Source organism: Syngnathus leptorhynchus, chromosome 15 (genome assembly GCF_054491065.1).
Source record: "Syngnathus leptorhynchus isolate UIUO chromosome 15, UIUO_Slep, whole genome shotgun sequence".
Classification (NCBI taxonomy): Eukaryota; Metazoa; Chordata; class Actinopteri; order Syngnathiformes; family Syngnathidae; genus Syngnathus; species Syngnathus leptorhynchus.
Window position 1 is genome coordinate 6,250,910 of NC_141209.1, and position 13,840 is coordinate 6,264,749.

General features: G+C 41.1%; 3 protein-coding genes across 3 annotated transcripts; 1 reads left to right on the top strand and 2 right to left on the bottom strand.

The window, feature by feature from the left end:
* Positions 1 to 383: 383 nt before the first annotated feature.
* msh4 (mutS homolog 4) lies at positions 384 to 5,742 on the bottom strand. Its single transcript, XM_085931662.1, has 20 exons — positions 5,468 to 5,742; positions 5,213 to 5,368; positions 4,971 to 5,134; positions 4,794 to 4,904; positions 4,611 to 4,726; positions 4,346 to 4,519; positions 4,110 to 4,282; positions 3,971 to 4,038; positions 3,594 to 3,668; positions 3,461 to 3,525; positions 3,212 to 3,381; positions 2,797 to 2,933; positions 2,440 to 2,543; positions 2,216 to 2,340; positions 1,562 to 1,762; positions 1,373 to 1,491; positions 1,173 to 1,301; positions 875 to 1,049; positions 710 to 798; positions 384 to 578 (listed from the first exon to the last, which is right to left on the bottom strand). The coding sequence occupies exons 1-20, from the start codon at positions 5,673 to 5,675 to the stop codon at positions 390 to 392; spliced, it is 2,748 nt and encodes a 915-aa protein (XP_085787788.1). The 5' UTR covers positions 5,676 to 5,742; the 3' UTR covers positions 384 to 389.
* Positions 5,743 to 6,009: 267 nt separating this feature from the next.
* On the top strand, positions 6,010 to 7,586 carry vcpkmt (valosin containing protein lysine (K) methyltransferase). Its single transcript, XM_085932121.1, has 5 exons — positions 6,010 to 6,288; positions 6,486 to 6,599; positions 6,695 to 6,767; positions 6,875 to 6,994; positions 7,103 to 7,586. Exons 1-5 carry the CDS (start codon positions 6,032 to 6,034, stop codon positions 7,205 to 7,207), a joined length of 669 nt encoding a protein of 222 aa, XP_085788247.1. The 5' UTR covers positions 6,010 to 6,031; the 3' UTR covers positions 7,208 to 7,586.
* A 3,488-nt stretch (positions 7,587 to 11,074) lies between these two features.
* arf6b (ADP-ribosylation factor 6b) lies at positions 11,075 to 13,496 on the bottom strand. The gene is made up of 2 exons (XM_085931548.1): positions 13,291 to 13,496; positions 11,075 to 13,079 (listed from the first exon to the last, which is right to left on the bottom strand). Exon 2 carries the CDS (start codon positions 12,513 to 12,515, stop codon positions 11,988 to 11,990), a length of 528 nt encoding a protein of 175 aa, XP_085787674.1. The 5' UTR covers positions 12,516 to 13,079; positions 13,291 to 13,496; the 3' UTR covers positions 11,075 to 11,987.
* Positions 13,497 to 13,840: the final 344 nt, after the last annotated feature.

Genomic DNA, 13,840 nt, shown 5'->3' on the forward strand with positions numbered 1-13,840 from the left:
GGCAAAATGTTTGAGGCAGCCTCTTCTATTATTGTCTTGGCCGTTTCCTGACTACTTTGTAAGTTTTTGTAAAACAGTACTGAATGAGTGGCAAGTTTTACTTTTCAGAATGGGTGCACTATTAGATTTTGTTTGACTTGCAACCATCAAATTCTGTTTTATGCAATGCCAAATGTGGATGATGAAAAAAAAAAATACAAATAAATTTAAGAATACTTACATTTTCTTTTCTTTCTTCTTCTCTTTCTGTGTAACAATATTTCAGAATTTGGAAGTTTCTCTGTTTTTGATTTTTTAATGCATTTGTGGAACATAAAATGCAACGGAATGCATCCTTGTCTAAATGTGCATCTGGGACAGCCATTCCTCTTTAAGATTGGATTCCTCTTTTAGGTGTCAGAAGTTTCCGGCAGCCTTGTAGCCTCCAGGTCTGTCTCATACTGCGTCCTTAGCCACTTCAGATACATGCGTAGGCTGTCCGAGTCAAGTCTGGAGTTTCTGGCAGTCTGCAGCAGGCGGGTGGCCAAGCAGTGTAAAGCGCGCTGCCTCTCTGTTTCTGGATCACGCTTACGCTTGGCCTTGGGATGAATGTCCAAAACACTTTTTACTTGTTCAGAAACATTTGAAGTCAATTTGTTACATTGTTAATTAAAGTCACTACGGGGCATATTGCACGGTTGAACTTTTGCACACATTGAATGAAACCTACCAAAAGCTGCTTGGTGACTTTCGAAGCGATTGTCTTTGCTTCCTGGATTATGCTCGAAGGAAGTGAGGTCAATTCTGCCGCTCTGAGGCCTAAGAGAGTAATAGTACAATTTATCGGCACCCTTCTGACAAATATTTCATCACGGTGATTCAGCAGACTGTTTACCGTAATGTTTTTCTTCAGAGAATCCTTGACTCAGTAGGTGTGTGTACACTATTTTCTCAGTGCCAGTGTCACGAGTGCGTGTGTGTTGAACCTTCATGTGCTGGTTGTCCACACAGGGATACAGAGATGCTAGTTGGCAAAGCTCAAGGTAGTGTGTGGCAAATAGGGTGAAGGCCTATGAACATGACAAAAACAAAACAAGATTTTCCACTGTAAGCAAGTAAGTGTGTGTGTAATCGAGACGGCGTTAGAGTTCATTTAACTGCTTGAGGAACAAAGAAATGTTTGTGTGCTTTACCTTGATACCGAGGAGAAACTCACAAACGGAGTGACATAGTCCAATGCCTTCTTCAGCACTGGTGCCCCGTCCCAGCTCATCAATGATGATGAGAGACCGCTCGCTGACATTGTGGATTATGTATGACACCTTAAGGGGAGAGGAAAGTGAATGATCAAGCAGTGGTTTCTTTTCCACAACACAAATAGGATGTACAGGACCTCCTTCATTTCCATCATAAATGTGGAAGAGTTTGTTTCGAAATCATCATCGATGCCAATTCTGGTGAAAATCTGATCAGCTACACGGAAAGAAGCATACTCAGCGGGGACGAAAGAACCTAAAAAAAGTTCAATCACTCAAACCTGATATCACAGCAGTATGTTGCTTCAAATATGAGTTATACTGACCTATTTGAGCCATGATCTGACACAGTGCCACCTGTTTGAGATATGTGGATTTCCCGCTCATGTTGGGCCCTGTGATGATGACAAAGTTGCTGCCCTCGGAGATGTAACAGTTGTTGGACACAAGCTGCTGTCCGGGCATTCGCTCCAGGATGGGATGACGGCCCTGTTTGATGGCTAATGTGTCTGTGAACTCTGGTCGCACTTTGCAGATAGAAAATCAATATAACATAATGTTACAATTGCAAATCATAAATAGATAACGTGGATTAATTTCACTACTACACAGTGTCCAACAGTGATGCCCAAATATTCCAGATTGAGGGGGATGGAGATATGGCCCATACTTCAAATAGCCACAAGGGGGCATTTGGGACCAATTGCCAAGAATTGAAAAATTATTGTGGGCTAAAGAGAGACTCAGAGAGACTGTAATGACTGAGATACTAAGTGAGAGGTCACATCCATAAAAAAAAACTTTCAACAGTTGAGTAATGGCAACAGAGACAGCGCCCTCCAGTGGGGGTGATCTGTCTTTCAAAAAAGTCAGAGGAAGTGGCAGCTCACTGACATTTGCTTGGTGCTGCTTCTGGTGCCGACTTGAAATGAGATGAAGTGTGACAGTTTGACAAGACATGAATAGCGCATCCCACTCACCATAGTCGGAGAGGGTGCATGCGTTTGCCAGGGACAGCAGCATATCCAGCATTGATACAGCATCAGAGAGCTTGTAGAGGCAATGAATGTGTTCACGGATAGTGCTGAGCAGTTGACATACCACCCTTGGAAGGACACAAATTTTGTCAGATATTGTCAATATTTACAGAACCTGCAATACAGATGTGTGCTTGTTCTAAAGATGAGCGTGACGCTCGACTCACACGTAGGACATGTGAACGATCTCCCTGAGGGCTTCGTCGCAGCGGTCGTTCAACTTCACCAGATCTGCGGTGGTAAAGCCATAGTTGTTCTTGTGTTTGACGACCTAGAGGGACAGATGCCGAACACCAACAATTATGCTTGTACAATGAATTGTGTTTATGTGTTGTTAAAGGGCAACAAATTGCAGCCAGTAAACAAATTGTGGAATCACAAATAATTTGCACAATGTTAACAGTACAAACAAAGCAAATGACACTTAAATGTGATCCCAGGAATTTATTTTCACTGAGAAAACATTTTTTACTTCAGTAAAGATTAAAAAAAAAAAAAGATATTGTCATTCCCACTGAAGAGACCTTGATGAACTCCGAAGGAAGCTTTCCCTCAGGTAGCAATATTCCGTTTAGTTTCATCTGGATGAAGAACCCTCGAGCGGTGCTGAAGCTTGTGCGCATGGGAAAGTCATATTTCTCCGCCATCTGGTTTACTAGTACTAAAAAACACAAATGCCATACTATGAACACTTCCAAAAGATAAATTTTCTAGAAAAAAAAAAAATTGTTATGGGAAAGCACAGTTAGTTGTACCACTAAATATGTTTGATCTATTTTTCCAGCACTAAAAAGGATATGGCATTATAAACAACATCAACATTATATATATACCTGCTTTGAGAAAGAAATAATATTTACCTCTTCTTAAAATAAAATAAAAAGACTCATCAAAAACTCTAGACTAGAAAAAGCGAACAAATTACACTGACGTCGCTACCTGAAATGTCATCCACTATTTCGGTATAAGCTCGTCGGGCTATGTCCAGGAACTCGTTGATGTTGGGTCGCACGGCATAGCACTTCTGTGTGCGCATGTTAAAGTTCCCCTTCAGGTAGGTGGTTTCGTCATTAATGACGGTGAGGATCTGCTTCGAAATCATGTCGAATCTGAAGGTGTACACAAACCACAGTAAAAGTAAAAGATGACGGAAAAAAAAAGATGAAAGCCGTCACAAGATTTACAAACCTGTCATCCTCTAGTGAAGTGCTGTATGCTTTAAGAAGAGATGTGTTGCAGTTCTTTAACACCACCTGTTTAGAAAATTAGCTTTTTTTTAGGAACTATTTAATTTCTAACTTTGAAAATATTAGACACCAACCCTCAACTGTGGCACCAAATCCAAAGTGTGTTTGAGCTGAATGACATGTGTAATCTTCGCTTCAGCAACCTGAACCTACAAAAATTGCATAATATGACCGATTAAATTCTCAACGGGGAACACACGCAAATCCCACACAAGAAGGACGGAGCTGGAATCAAACCCTACACCTCTAAACTGCGAGGCCGACGTGCTAACCTTGCCGCCTTGTATTCCAGCATAAGTATTTTGAACAGTTTTGTGTCCTTGATGCTCAAGCAGTGAGAACTTGTGTATCATACATTTGGTTCATTAGTGTGTTTCAGGATAAACACACTGATGATAATTTAGAAACAGCAGGAGTGAATAATAGTAACTAATAAAAGTACTTCACGTACTGTCTGTTGTTTTGGGACTTGGACCAGAACAGAGAGCAGTTGGTCAATGTCAAGGAAGTGACCTATAGCTGAAGAAAAATACAGGGCCAGACATATTTGTACAAGATTAATGCTGGATTAAAAATAATTTCTTTAGTACCATTCTTCAATCCAAAGAACAGCTCCTCATTCTGTAGCATTTCTTGTATGGCGTCCAAGCGTATGTTGATGGTATCCACATCTATCAGAGGCTCCAGAATATTGGAGCGTAACCTTCTGGCGCCGCCGGGAGTTTTTGTATAGTTGAGGACGCCTAGAAGGGTCTGGTCACTCCTGTGTGGAATGTACAGTAAACATGGGACAATACAAATATGGTGAGTTTTTTTCTTGCTGTACCTGTGGTCTCTGTTGTTGATTACAAGCTCCATGTTACTGGCAGACGCTGAGTCGATCATAGCTGTCTGTTCGCTTCCTTTAAAGCTCACTTTCAGTGACTTGGCAGCATACACAGAGTTCTGAATGAACTCCAAGTATTTCAGTAAAGCAGCCGCAGCCGCTAGGCAATAATATCTGCACAAATGGGGACAGTCGGTAATAAAATGGTTGACATAGTTTAGGTCTGTTTTTTTTTTTTTTCACGTAATGATACTCAATGGCATACTTAGCTTGAACTTCCATCAGGACAGTGCTAAATTCTGGAGCACAGAGCTGCTGGATGTACTCCAGTCCTTTTTTTTCATTGAAATATTTTCTTTGGATTGCGGTGAAAGCAGCACCCTGATACACCAAATATTTGCATCTATATTTGACCGTTGTTATATAAAGTGTGTTCTTGTATTGATACCTGGAAATTCTCTGTGATAAGGTTAAATAGCTTTGTCCCTTTTCCCTTATCACAAGCAGTGTCTGGCATTAGTATTTCCATCGGTAACAAGATATGAACCTTGGTTATGACCTAGAGAAATATTAAAGGTCGGTTAGCAATCACAACCATAACAGCTTGTGTGAGTGCTTAGGTTACCTTAGCATATGTTCCAGTGTCCGCAAACTGAGAGAGTACAAGCTCTGGATATTTCACGTTAAGACTGGCCATTCCAATCTCCCCTCTGGCCAAACCACGCCCTTCAACCAGGGCTACGATCACAGTTGCACCAGAAGCTGTTGTAGAAGAAGAGCAACTTCCAGCTGCAATAAAAGAGAAATGAAAGAGAAATATATAACATCAAGTACACAAAGTCAAAGTACTGCTTTGAACCAGAGTACCCGTATCCGTCAATGGCGTCCGTGCAGGGTGTGTGGCCCAAGCAGAACCCGGGGTCTTCCTGAGTCTTGGTGTTACTCCAAAGGAGGAGCTGTCCGGGGTACGAGCAATCTGGGATGAAATGGTCCTTCCTAACTGAAGGCTCGGGGGGAATCGACCTTTTGAGCAAAATATAATACATTATAGTAGAAATAACAGATAGAATGCAACCTAACATGGTGTCAAAGCTTAAACTGAAAAAGTATGCCTACAGTTACCTATGGAGGGGCGAGGAGGTGATGGACCAGTGCTAGAGTGAGAACTTTCTTCTTCCAAACTTTGAGAGGATGAAGCAGGGGAAGCTGATACTGGATTATGAGAGGTAGTTCCATTACCAAGGCTTCTTTCAAATGGAGATAGCGCAGAAGTATTTCCACTGTCAGAAGTATCACTAGTTGCAATCTCTTCTGTACTACTACGAAACATTGCCAAACGCTATCAAATTAACAGTTTAAAAAGACTTTCCACTTTAATAAAGTGAAAGAGTTAATAAACCAACAAAGGCATCAATAATAAATTATTTAAGCTAACAGTAGCCATTGGGGGGGGGGGGGGGGGCATAATGGCGCGAGCACCCCCCCCCCCCCGTCCCCACCTGTGCATGCGCGTTTCATGTTTGGTTAGAAATTAGCTTGGGAATATTTACTACCAAATACTTTATTGAAAACGACATTCCTTCATAACAGCATACTTTAATAATATGAAAGAATTTTTTTATTTGATATTTTTGGCGGCGGAAATGTCAAGGGGTGAACTTCCGTTTCCGCTACGGCTTAGCCAACATGGCGGCGCAGGGTGAGCACAACAACTATTTTGTGAGAGAAATTGAGAAAAACGACGGTTCTGTCTTAACAGTGAGTCAATGTTACATGGGGGACGTGGGATGCGTGGTGTGGGATGCAGCCATCGTTCTTGCCAAATATTTAGAAACCCAACAATTTTACGATCCGACCTCGGGAGTGAATTTATGGGCTGGCCGAAGAGTGGTGGAGTTAGGAGCTGGGACAGGGGTCGTTGGTTTGATGGCAGCAACCCTAGGGTGAGTTCAAATTTGTGTTTCCCATACAAATGTTTGATTTATGTACAAATCGGGTACATTTGCCCTACGAATGGAACACCCATATACTATCAAACACAGCTATTGTCAATTCATTCATTCATTCATTCATTCATTCATTCATTCATTCATTCATCTTAGATGCATTAAATTATGTTTCCTTGTGTTGGTTCCCATAGTGCTGATGTTAGTGTGACAGACTTGGAAGATCTACAGACTCTCCTGAAAGTGAACATTCAAGACAATCAGACTCTCATCAGTACCGGATCCATAACTGCCAAGGTACTGAAATGGTTTGTACTATTTGTTATGTAATATGCTTGATTGTTGTTGATTGTCCCCTGGGTGTGTCGTCACATTTATAGTTTGAGCTATGCTTTTTGTTCAGGGGTGAAGATGTATCCGGTTTCCTTCCACCTCCACACTATGTACTTATGGCGGATTGCATTTATTACGAGCAGGTATTGTTACAGAATTAAGTCCGAGGCCATTTTGCATGTTCTCTTCATTTCCACGAATGACATTCTCATACATTTTTCATTAAATGCTTTCATTTACTTGTGCACAGTCAATTACCCCGCTGGTGGAGACCTTGAAGCTGCTCAGTGGACCAGAGACCTGCATTATTTGTTGCTATGAGCAACGCACTGAGGGCATCAACCCAAAAGTGGAGAAGCAGTTTTTTGAGGTAAGAGCCATCTCCTCTAGTTGTAAATGCATGAAGATGTAAGAAATGCAGAATTTGGCCTTGCCACTTAATGGGTCATGTCATGTCCTTTATTATTTCATTCTTTAGTTGCTGCAAGAGAGCTTCAATTGTGAAGAAATCCCTCTGAGCAAACACGATAGCGAGTTTAGGAGTCCAGACATTCACATCCTGCATGTTAGGAAAAAAGTTTAATCTTGTTAGATATTATTTGTGTTAATAAATGATTTATTTGGTGGAATACATCCCTGGACACAGAGACAAAGAATTGTTTACACTAGGGCTGGGTAACCATGAAAAAATAATAATCATGATTATTTTGATAGATATTGAAATAATGATGAATAAACAAAATGTTAAGTTTGGAAGGATGGTGGAACACTCAAAGAACACAAAAGTGGCCTATTTTTGGGTCCTGTGTTTATGCATTTACAGTATATGTCTGACATGAGTCCATGTGTAAATGTCATGCGTTTGCAGTGGAGCAAAAGCATTGCCTTGTTGTAACACCAGGGGGCAGTATTTGCCATGGACAAAGTGGTTCACTGAATCTGAAATAAAGCTGCAATTTGATTCTGAATCTAAGGATGGTGGTTATCTTTTCCCCTTAATTTCATTTTAATCAGTCACATGACTGATATCATGCACATGCTACAGTCACAGACTAAAATGTGTACTACAAGTATCCATCTAGTGTCTTTTTGTGTCTATGCGAGGGGAATTCCAGTCAAAGGCCCAGATGAAGCGCAAGATTGTGGGTGGCTCTTTTACAGGAAAAAAAAAAAACATGAAGTACACCCAACTCAAGTCTCCCACAGGCATGTGGGGGCCTCTGCAGCTTTTCATGCTCCACTGTTTGCACTTCAGCATTCTGATGCAACGGCCAAGGCAGCCTCCAATGGTCTACCACTGTAGTTTTTGATGACAACTGTTACTGAACAAATAAAAATGAAACTAACCCTTAAATGATCATACCGTGCAGCAAAAACGAACAAATCTGTAGAACAAAGTCTTACATGTATTTATGAATTATTCCCTCTCCCCCCTTTGTATGGGTCAACCTCGGGAGAGAAAAAAAAAACAATGGAACTGTTCCTGTGCACAACACACACACTTTCCTGCTGATTTTACATAGAAAACGACACACATGCTCACTCCTCTACATCACGGTCAAGTGACACAGAGGAAGCAGCCATTGTGTCATCATTATCGTCATGTTCACTGGTGCCAAGAGACATTGCATTCCACAAAGAAGACTCGTTTTCTCCATATTAAGGTGTGCCTTCCAAATCTAACTGGGAGGGCTAAAGACAGAAAAGGCTGTCCTGCAGCCTCATCAATGGGTCACCCATTTTCACTTGCCAACAATGACTCAACTCAAATAAATGCTCTCATGAATGCCTCATAGACACAGTCAGAGGCCCTCCGGAACTCATTTGATTAGTGCTCTCATAGATTACATAATGAAATGTATCATTTCTTGGCTTTGAGCAATGCATGGTGCAAGCAAGCCTGACAGACCAAACATAATGGTTATAACCCCCTCCCCTCCCTCCCACACACACATTGTGGACCCAAAGGAGGGCAGGGGTGCTGCAAAAGACAGCTGCGCTGCAGCCGAGTGGGTACAGAGACAAGCATGCACATTTGTGCTCTCTTAGAAATATTAACAAAACACTGCTTATTTAATCAATTGGGAATTTGGATTGCATTAAGTCTCTTAGTTGCCACAAATGTTCATTATTTGCATCGCAAGACATTGTGGACAATTCTAGTTTTACATACATACTATGATATAATTTGGGAAGAAAATCTTTTCTCATCCATAAGCGAGGCATTTTAGGAAGCCAAAAAGAGATTTTCCAAGCAGATTCTGTTTGTACTTTGTACTGTTTGCGTAACCTCTCGCTCAAATATACAGAATAAACAAAAGAATCACTTCTTTTTAGAGATACTAGATGTGCTTTGAGTCCACTGAATTGACTGTACTGTGGTGTGGCTTCTCTTTCAAAGCAAGACTGACAATGCTGCCGTTTGTGACGTCCTTCACTTCAGTGTTTTACAGCTGAATAAACACAGTTTACGGACCAAACAGTTTGAAACTATTTGGATAAATGTTTACAAATGTTTATGTTTTTTTTTTTTACATAACTAGAATCTGTAATGCAACATGACTGCTTTTGATGAGAAAAAAAAATGGCTACAATTTTAAACAACGGCATTCACGTACAAATATGACAGGAATGCATTTTGGTCCATTGCCCAAGGTGTTTCCCTGTCACACTGGTTAAAAAGTCAAATAAACCAATCAAATTGCATGTTCAGCAAATAGAGAGAAAAACTGGACCATGTCTATAATTTAACTGACATTGAACAAAGAAACCACACCAGGACACCTGAAACAACTTTCAGCTGCTTTTGGAGCTGCCAGAAAGTTGTTAGACGGTAAATGCTCAGGTTTGCTAACCAAATCAAAGAGCCACTTTTACTGTCTTTGAGGAGAAGCTTTGACTGAATAAGCATTGCCTTGGTAAATTGTAGGAGGGTGGGCGTTCCCCGTTGACATCTTGACATAAATGCTCCACTGTAATAATATGCTTTGCGCTCAGCGCTTGAGCATTACAGTTGTACATCGTTAGAAATAACTGTTGGGGAGACAGTGGACAGTTGTAACACTGGTCAGTTGTAACACTTGTGATTACAGAGAAAAAAAAAATCAAAAGTATTTTGCTTTGCTCAATTTATTTCTGGGATTACATAGCGTGCCCTTTTGAGTATAATTGAGGATTTTTCTTGTATGTGAATGTACTCTGTAAATTCAGGATTTTACTCAGGAGACGGGAGGAGGCCGTCATCAGCTCTTCCTCTTTCCTTTTAGTAATATTGAGGAAGTCACTGGAAACTTGTGGTCCACTCTTGCATTTTGGTGGCACTGAAAGGTCATCGTCATGGTAACTCAAACCGATACCCATGCATTGTGGTTAGGCCAAAACAAAATTGGAAACATTAGAGAAGTTAAATTGGGTGGATGAAGTATCAATTATGAAAACAAATCACATTCAGAACATAGCACATTTTGCTTTGCCTCTTTAACTGACATAAAAAGTATTACATTTATTTAGCAATGACTAACCAGGTCTCTTGGGATGTGGAAGGCATTCCAGGCACCTAAAGGCGTAGCAAAGAATGCCACGAACAAATTTTTACAGAGACATGGTCGTCACGGGGGGGACACATGGTGGTGTTGCCCAATGAAGTAGCAAGAATCATACAGTTGTAATTAAGTAGTGTGACCAGAAGTGGCCATTATAGTCCAATTAAAATGCCATCGGCAGCTAATGGAGTTCAGTGAGACACAACACACTTTTAGTCAAAAATGGAAACAAACTATGTTTTTTTGGTTTATTTCTGAACCAGGAAAAAAGGAAAAATTACGTTTCATGGGGAATTCATGCAAAACTGTGAAATCTGTTTTACATTATCTCGGGTATTTTCATTTGCTCTTTTAAATGTTTCACTTCCCTTTAAGTGAGTAGGAAAAAAACAAAACAGTTACATATATTAGTTACTTATATTTTAACTGAAACCTGAAGAGGGGTGTGTAGACTTTTTTAAAATCCAGTTCTTTGCAATTCTCCAACTATAAAAGTGAACTAAAATGTGCAACTTCCTAAATCAGTAATTTATGCAACCATCGTCGTGCCAAAAGGCACATGCTAAAATAAAACCACTTTTTTACTTTTCAGTAAAGTGATCTTTATTCCACACCCAACATTAATGTAGGCAATGCAGCAGCCCATTCACACGCAAACAATCATGAGGTTATGCTGTTCCTCCAGAGAGACCAACGATTTAACTTCCTGTTTTGCACATTCTCCCATTGACGGGGCAAGGGCATGGTGGGCAGAAACATTCAATTTGAGGTTTCTATGAAGTCTCTCTGGGCAGGCAAGTTAGTAACTGCACCCTGTGGAGTTGATTCAAAGATCTTTCACAGACATGCTTTGGCTAAATCTGTCCTGGTGTATATATATATATAAAGTAAAATGACAAACAAAGCCATAGATTTCAAATCACTTTTTTAATAAGACATTACAATGACAAGGTCTGTACATAGATCTCGCACCCCACCCTGATCAAAACAGGAGCTGCAACACTTTTGACCGAATGACAGAAGGTCCCTGGTGGAGGTTTGCTGCACTTCATGCTACAGATACAGGCTATCATAATTATGTCCCAATACTGGGACTAATCAATATCAGATGGCGAGAACTTGGGAGTTGAAGGACATTCCTTTGGAGAGCGTACGATTCCTCCCTCAAAATTGGGAAAAGAAAAATGCATCCCAAGTTCCAAACAAGCATGTTATTGGAGGCCCATGTTGTTGAATAGCACATGTAGGTATCAAGACATGACACTTCGGTTTACTATACAGCCCATCTAAGGGAAATTGAGCGCGAGGGCTAATGAAATGTGAAGTATTTCTTCTCTCAAGACAGATGGCAATGGCGATAATCTCTCATTTTGCAGCAATCAATATCTTTCTAACAAGTACTATTCAACATAGTACTGGGTCAAAGTCCATCAAACGTTTAAGATCCCCTTTAACTGAAAACAAGCAAAAATTAAAGAAGCCCAGCCTAAGAATGCAGAGAAATTCATCATCGTTGGAAAAATTATATAAAACAGGAGAAAAAAAAAAAAAAGACAGGCAAAGATGGTGAAGTGTTTGTTGCTTCCACAAAAGAACCAATTTGTTGAATAATCAATAAGCAAGCCCTAAAATGTTGTGATAAATGTCTGCTACACAGGACAAGCATTTCTTTTAAACCAACATCCCAAAGCAATTAGTAATGGGGTAATTGCAGTATTAAAAAATAAATGAGGCTAATCAATTTATACTTAACCATACTCATTGGAGAGGTTCTTTGCAACTTTATGATAGTTTTGACCTAAAACAGTCAGCACTCAATCATTAAGATTTGTAATTAGAGGTTAGCCAAGTCAGGCCTTCATAGAGTCCATCACCAGTGGTCGCACACGAGGGTTGAACATACCAATTTCTATCTCGGATGCGTGTCAATCCGAGCTTCTCTTGGATTTCGTGCGGCTTCATGGCGTCGGGAAGGTCTTGCTTATTGGCGAATATCAAGATGATGGCATCCCTCATCTCCCTGTCATTGATGATGCGGTGGAGTTCCTGCCGTGCCTCGTCGATGCGATCCCGGTCTGCGCAATCCACCACAAAAATGAGCCCCTGGGTGCCTGTGTAGTAGTGTCGCCACAGGGGGCGAATCTTATCCTGGCCGCCGACATCCCACACGTTGAACTTGACGTTTTTGTAGGTGACCGTCTCCACGTTGAAGCCCACGGTGGGGATCGTGGTGACGGACTGTCCCAGTTTCAGTTTGTAGAGGATTGTTGTCTTTCCGGCGGCATCAAGTCCAAGCATTAATATTCTCATCTCCTTGTTCCCAAATATCTTTGAGAGCATCTTCCCCATTTTTCAACTCTTATGCATAAATACCTTGCTGGTAATGAGAAAAATCAGGCAGGAGTACTCTGCTTTTTCTAGAGGAGCTTCGGGTTCAATTACAGGCTTACTGGTGAAAGCATGACTCTCATGGTGAGTCAAACGATGAAGTGAGGCGCATGGACGTGTACATTCAAAGTAGCACTGTGTTTGAGTGGGGCCTTTTTACACCATGCCCTCGTTTACTCTACAAACTTGGTAGCAGCTGTTTCGCGAGGGGCATTCTTGAACACGAATCAGCCAACAGGAGGGATTCCACAAGAGGCTACGGATGTATTAAATGGAGAAATTGGATCACTAAACGCCGCGGTGAAGTCCCTCGGGCAATGTATGACGCGCCTCTTGACCGGTTGCACCCCGGCTCTCTGTCAGCACTACCGGCTAAGAAAAGCAGCTTTCTGCGGCTAACGCAAATCCAGCCAAAGCTTTGCACCGGTTAACTTCACCTTCCAGGTTATGGAGGTCCTCGATAAGAAAGTCCTCCGTGACTCAGCAACACGTGCAATCAACCAGGAAAGTCCACGTCTCGCCCCCCTGTGAAGATTACATAGGAGTGTCAGGCAACCCAAATTAGCCCATGTCCGCTAATGACGGCTAGCTAACTAACTAGCTTAGCAGGCTAGCTCGCTAACAGTTAGCGGCAAGAAACCACCCGGATATTATTGCAAAATAAGCGGCACAATACAACAATACGAACACCGATACACTCTAGCCAAAGATATTTTGTGGAATATAAGCAATTTACCTCAGTTCTTCCCCCAACTTTCGATTAATTTCCCCCGGTAGTAGCCTTTCTCCTTTAAGCCGAGCTGGTCGCGGCGCCGATATACCGGAAAGGTGTGGAGCTGCCTTCGCTGCCACTTCCTGCCCTTCACTTCTTCATTCACTTGCGGATGGAGCTTTCTGGCGATCAGGAAGAGAAACTGATGCAAATAAAACTTTCCAAGACTTCTTCACCGCAAGACTTCTGCATTTCAAAGACATCAAAGCAAACATTCTTCGAATAAAGAGTATTTCAAACTCACTCCAAGATCTGAGACATCAAAGAGCTGTTACAGATATAGAAATATTTTTAAAAATCTATTTAATCGGTGGTTCTGGATATTCTGGGGGGGAAAAACACTTTGCAAAACTTAAACGTTATGTTCGATTAATTACAACAACGTTATTACTTCAACAAAAATAGAGTAACATTGCCACCCTGTGGTGCATAGACGTAATTACGTGAATTATGAATACGTGCGTTTGCAGCAAATTAAACGACTGAAATGGAAATAATTTAAATAGATTATTCA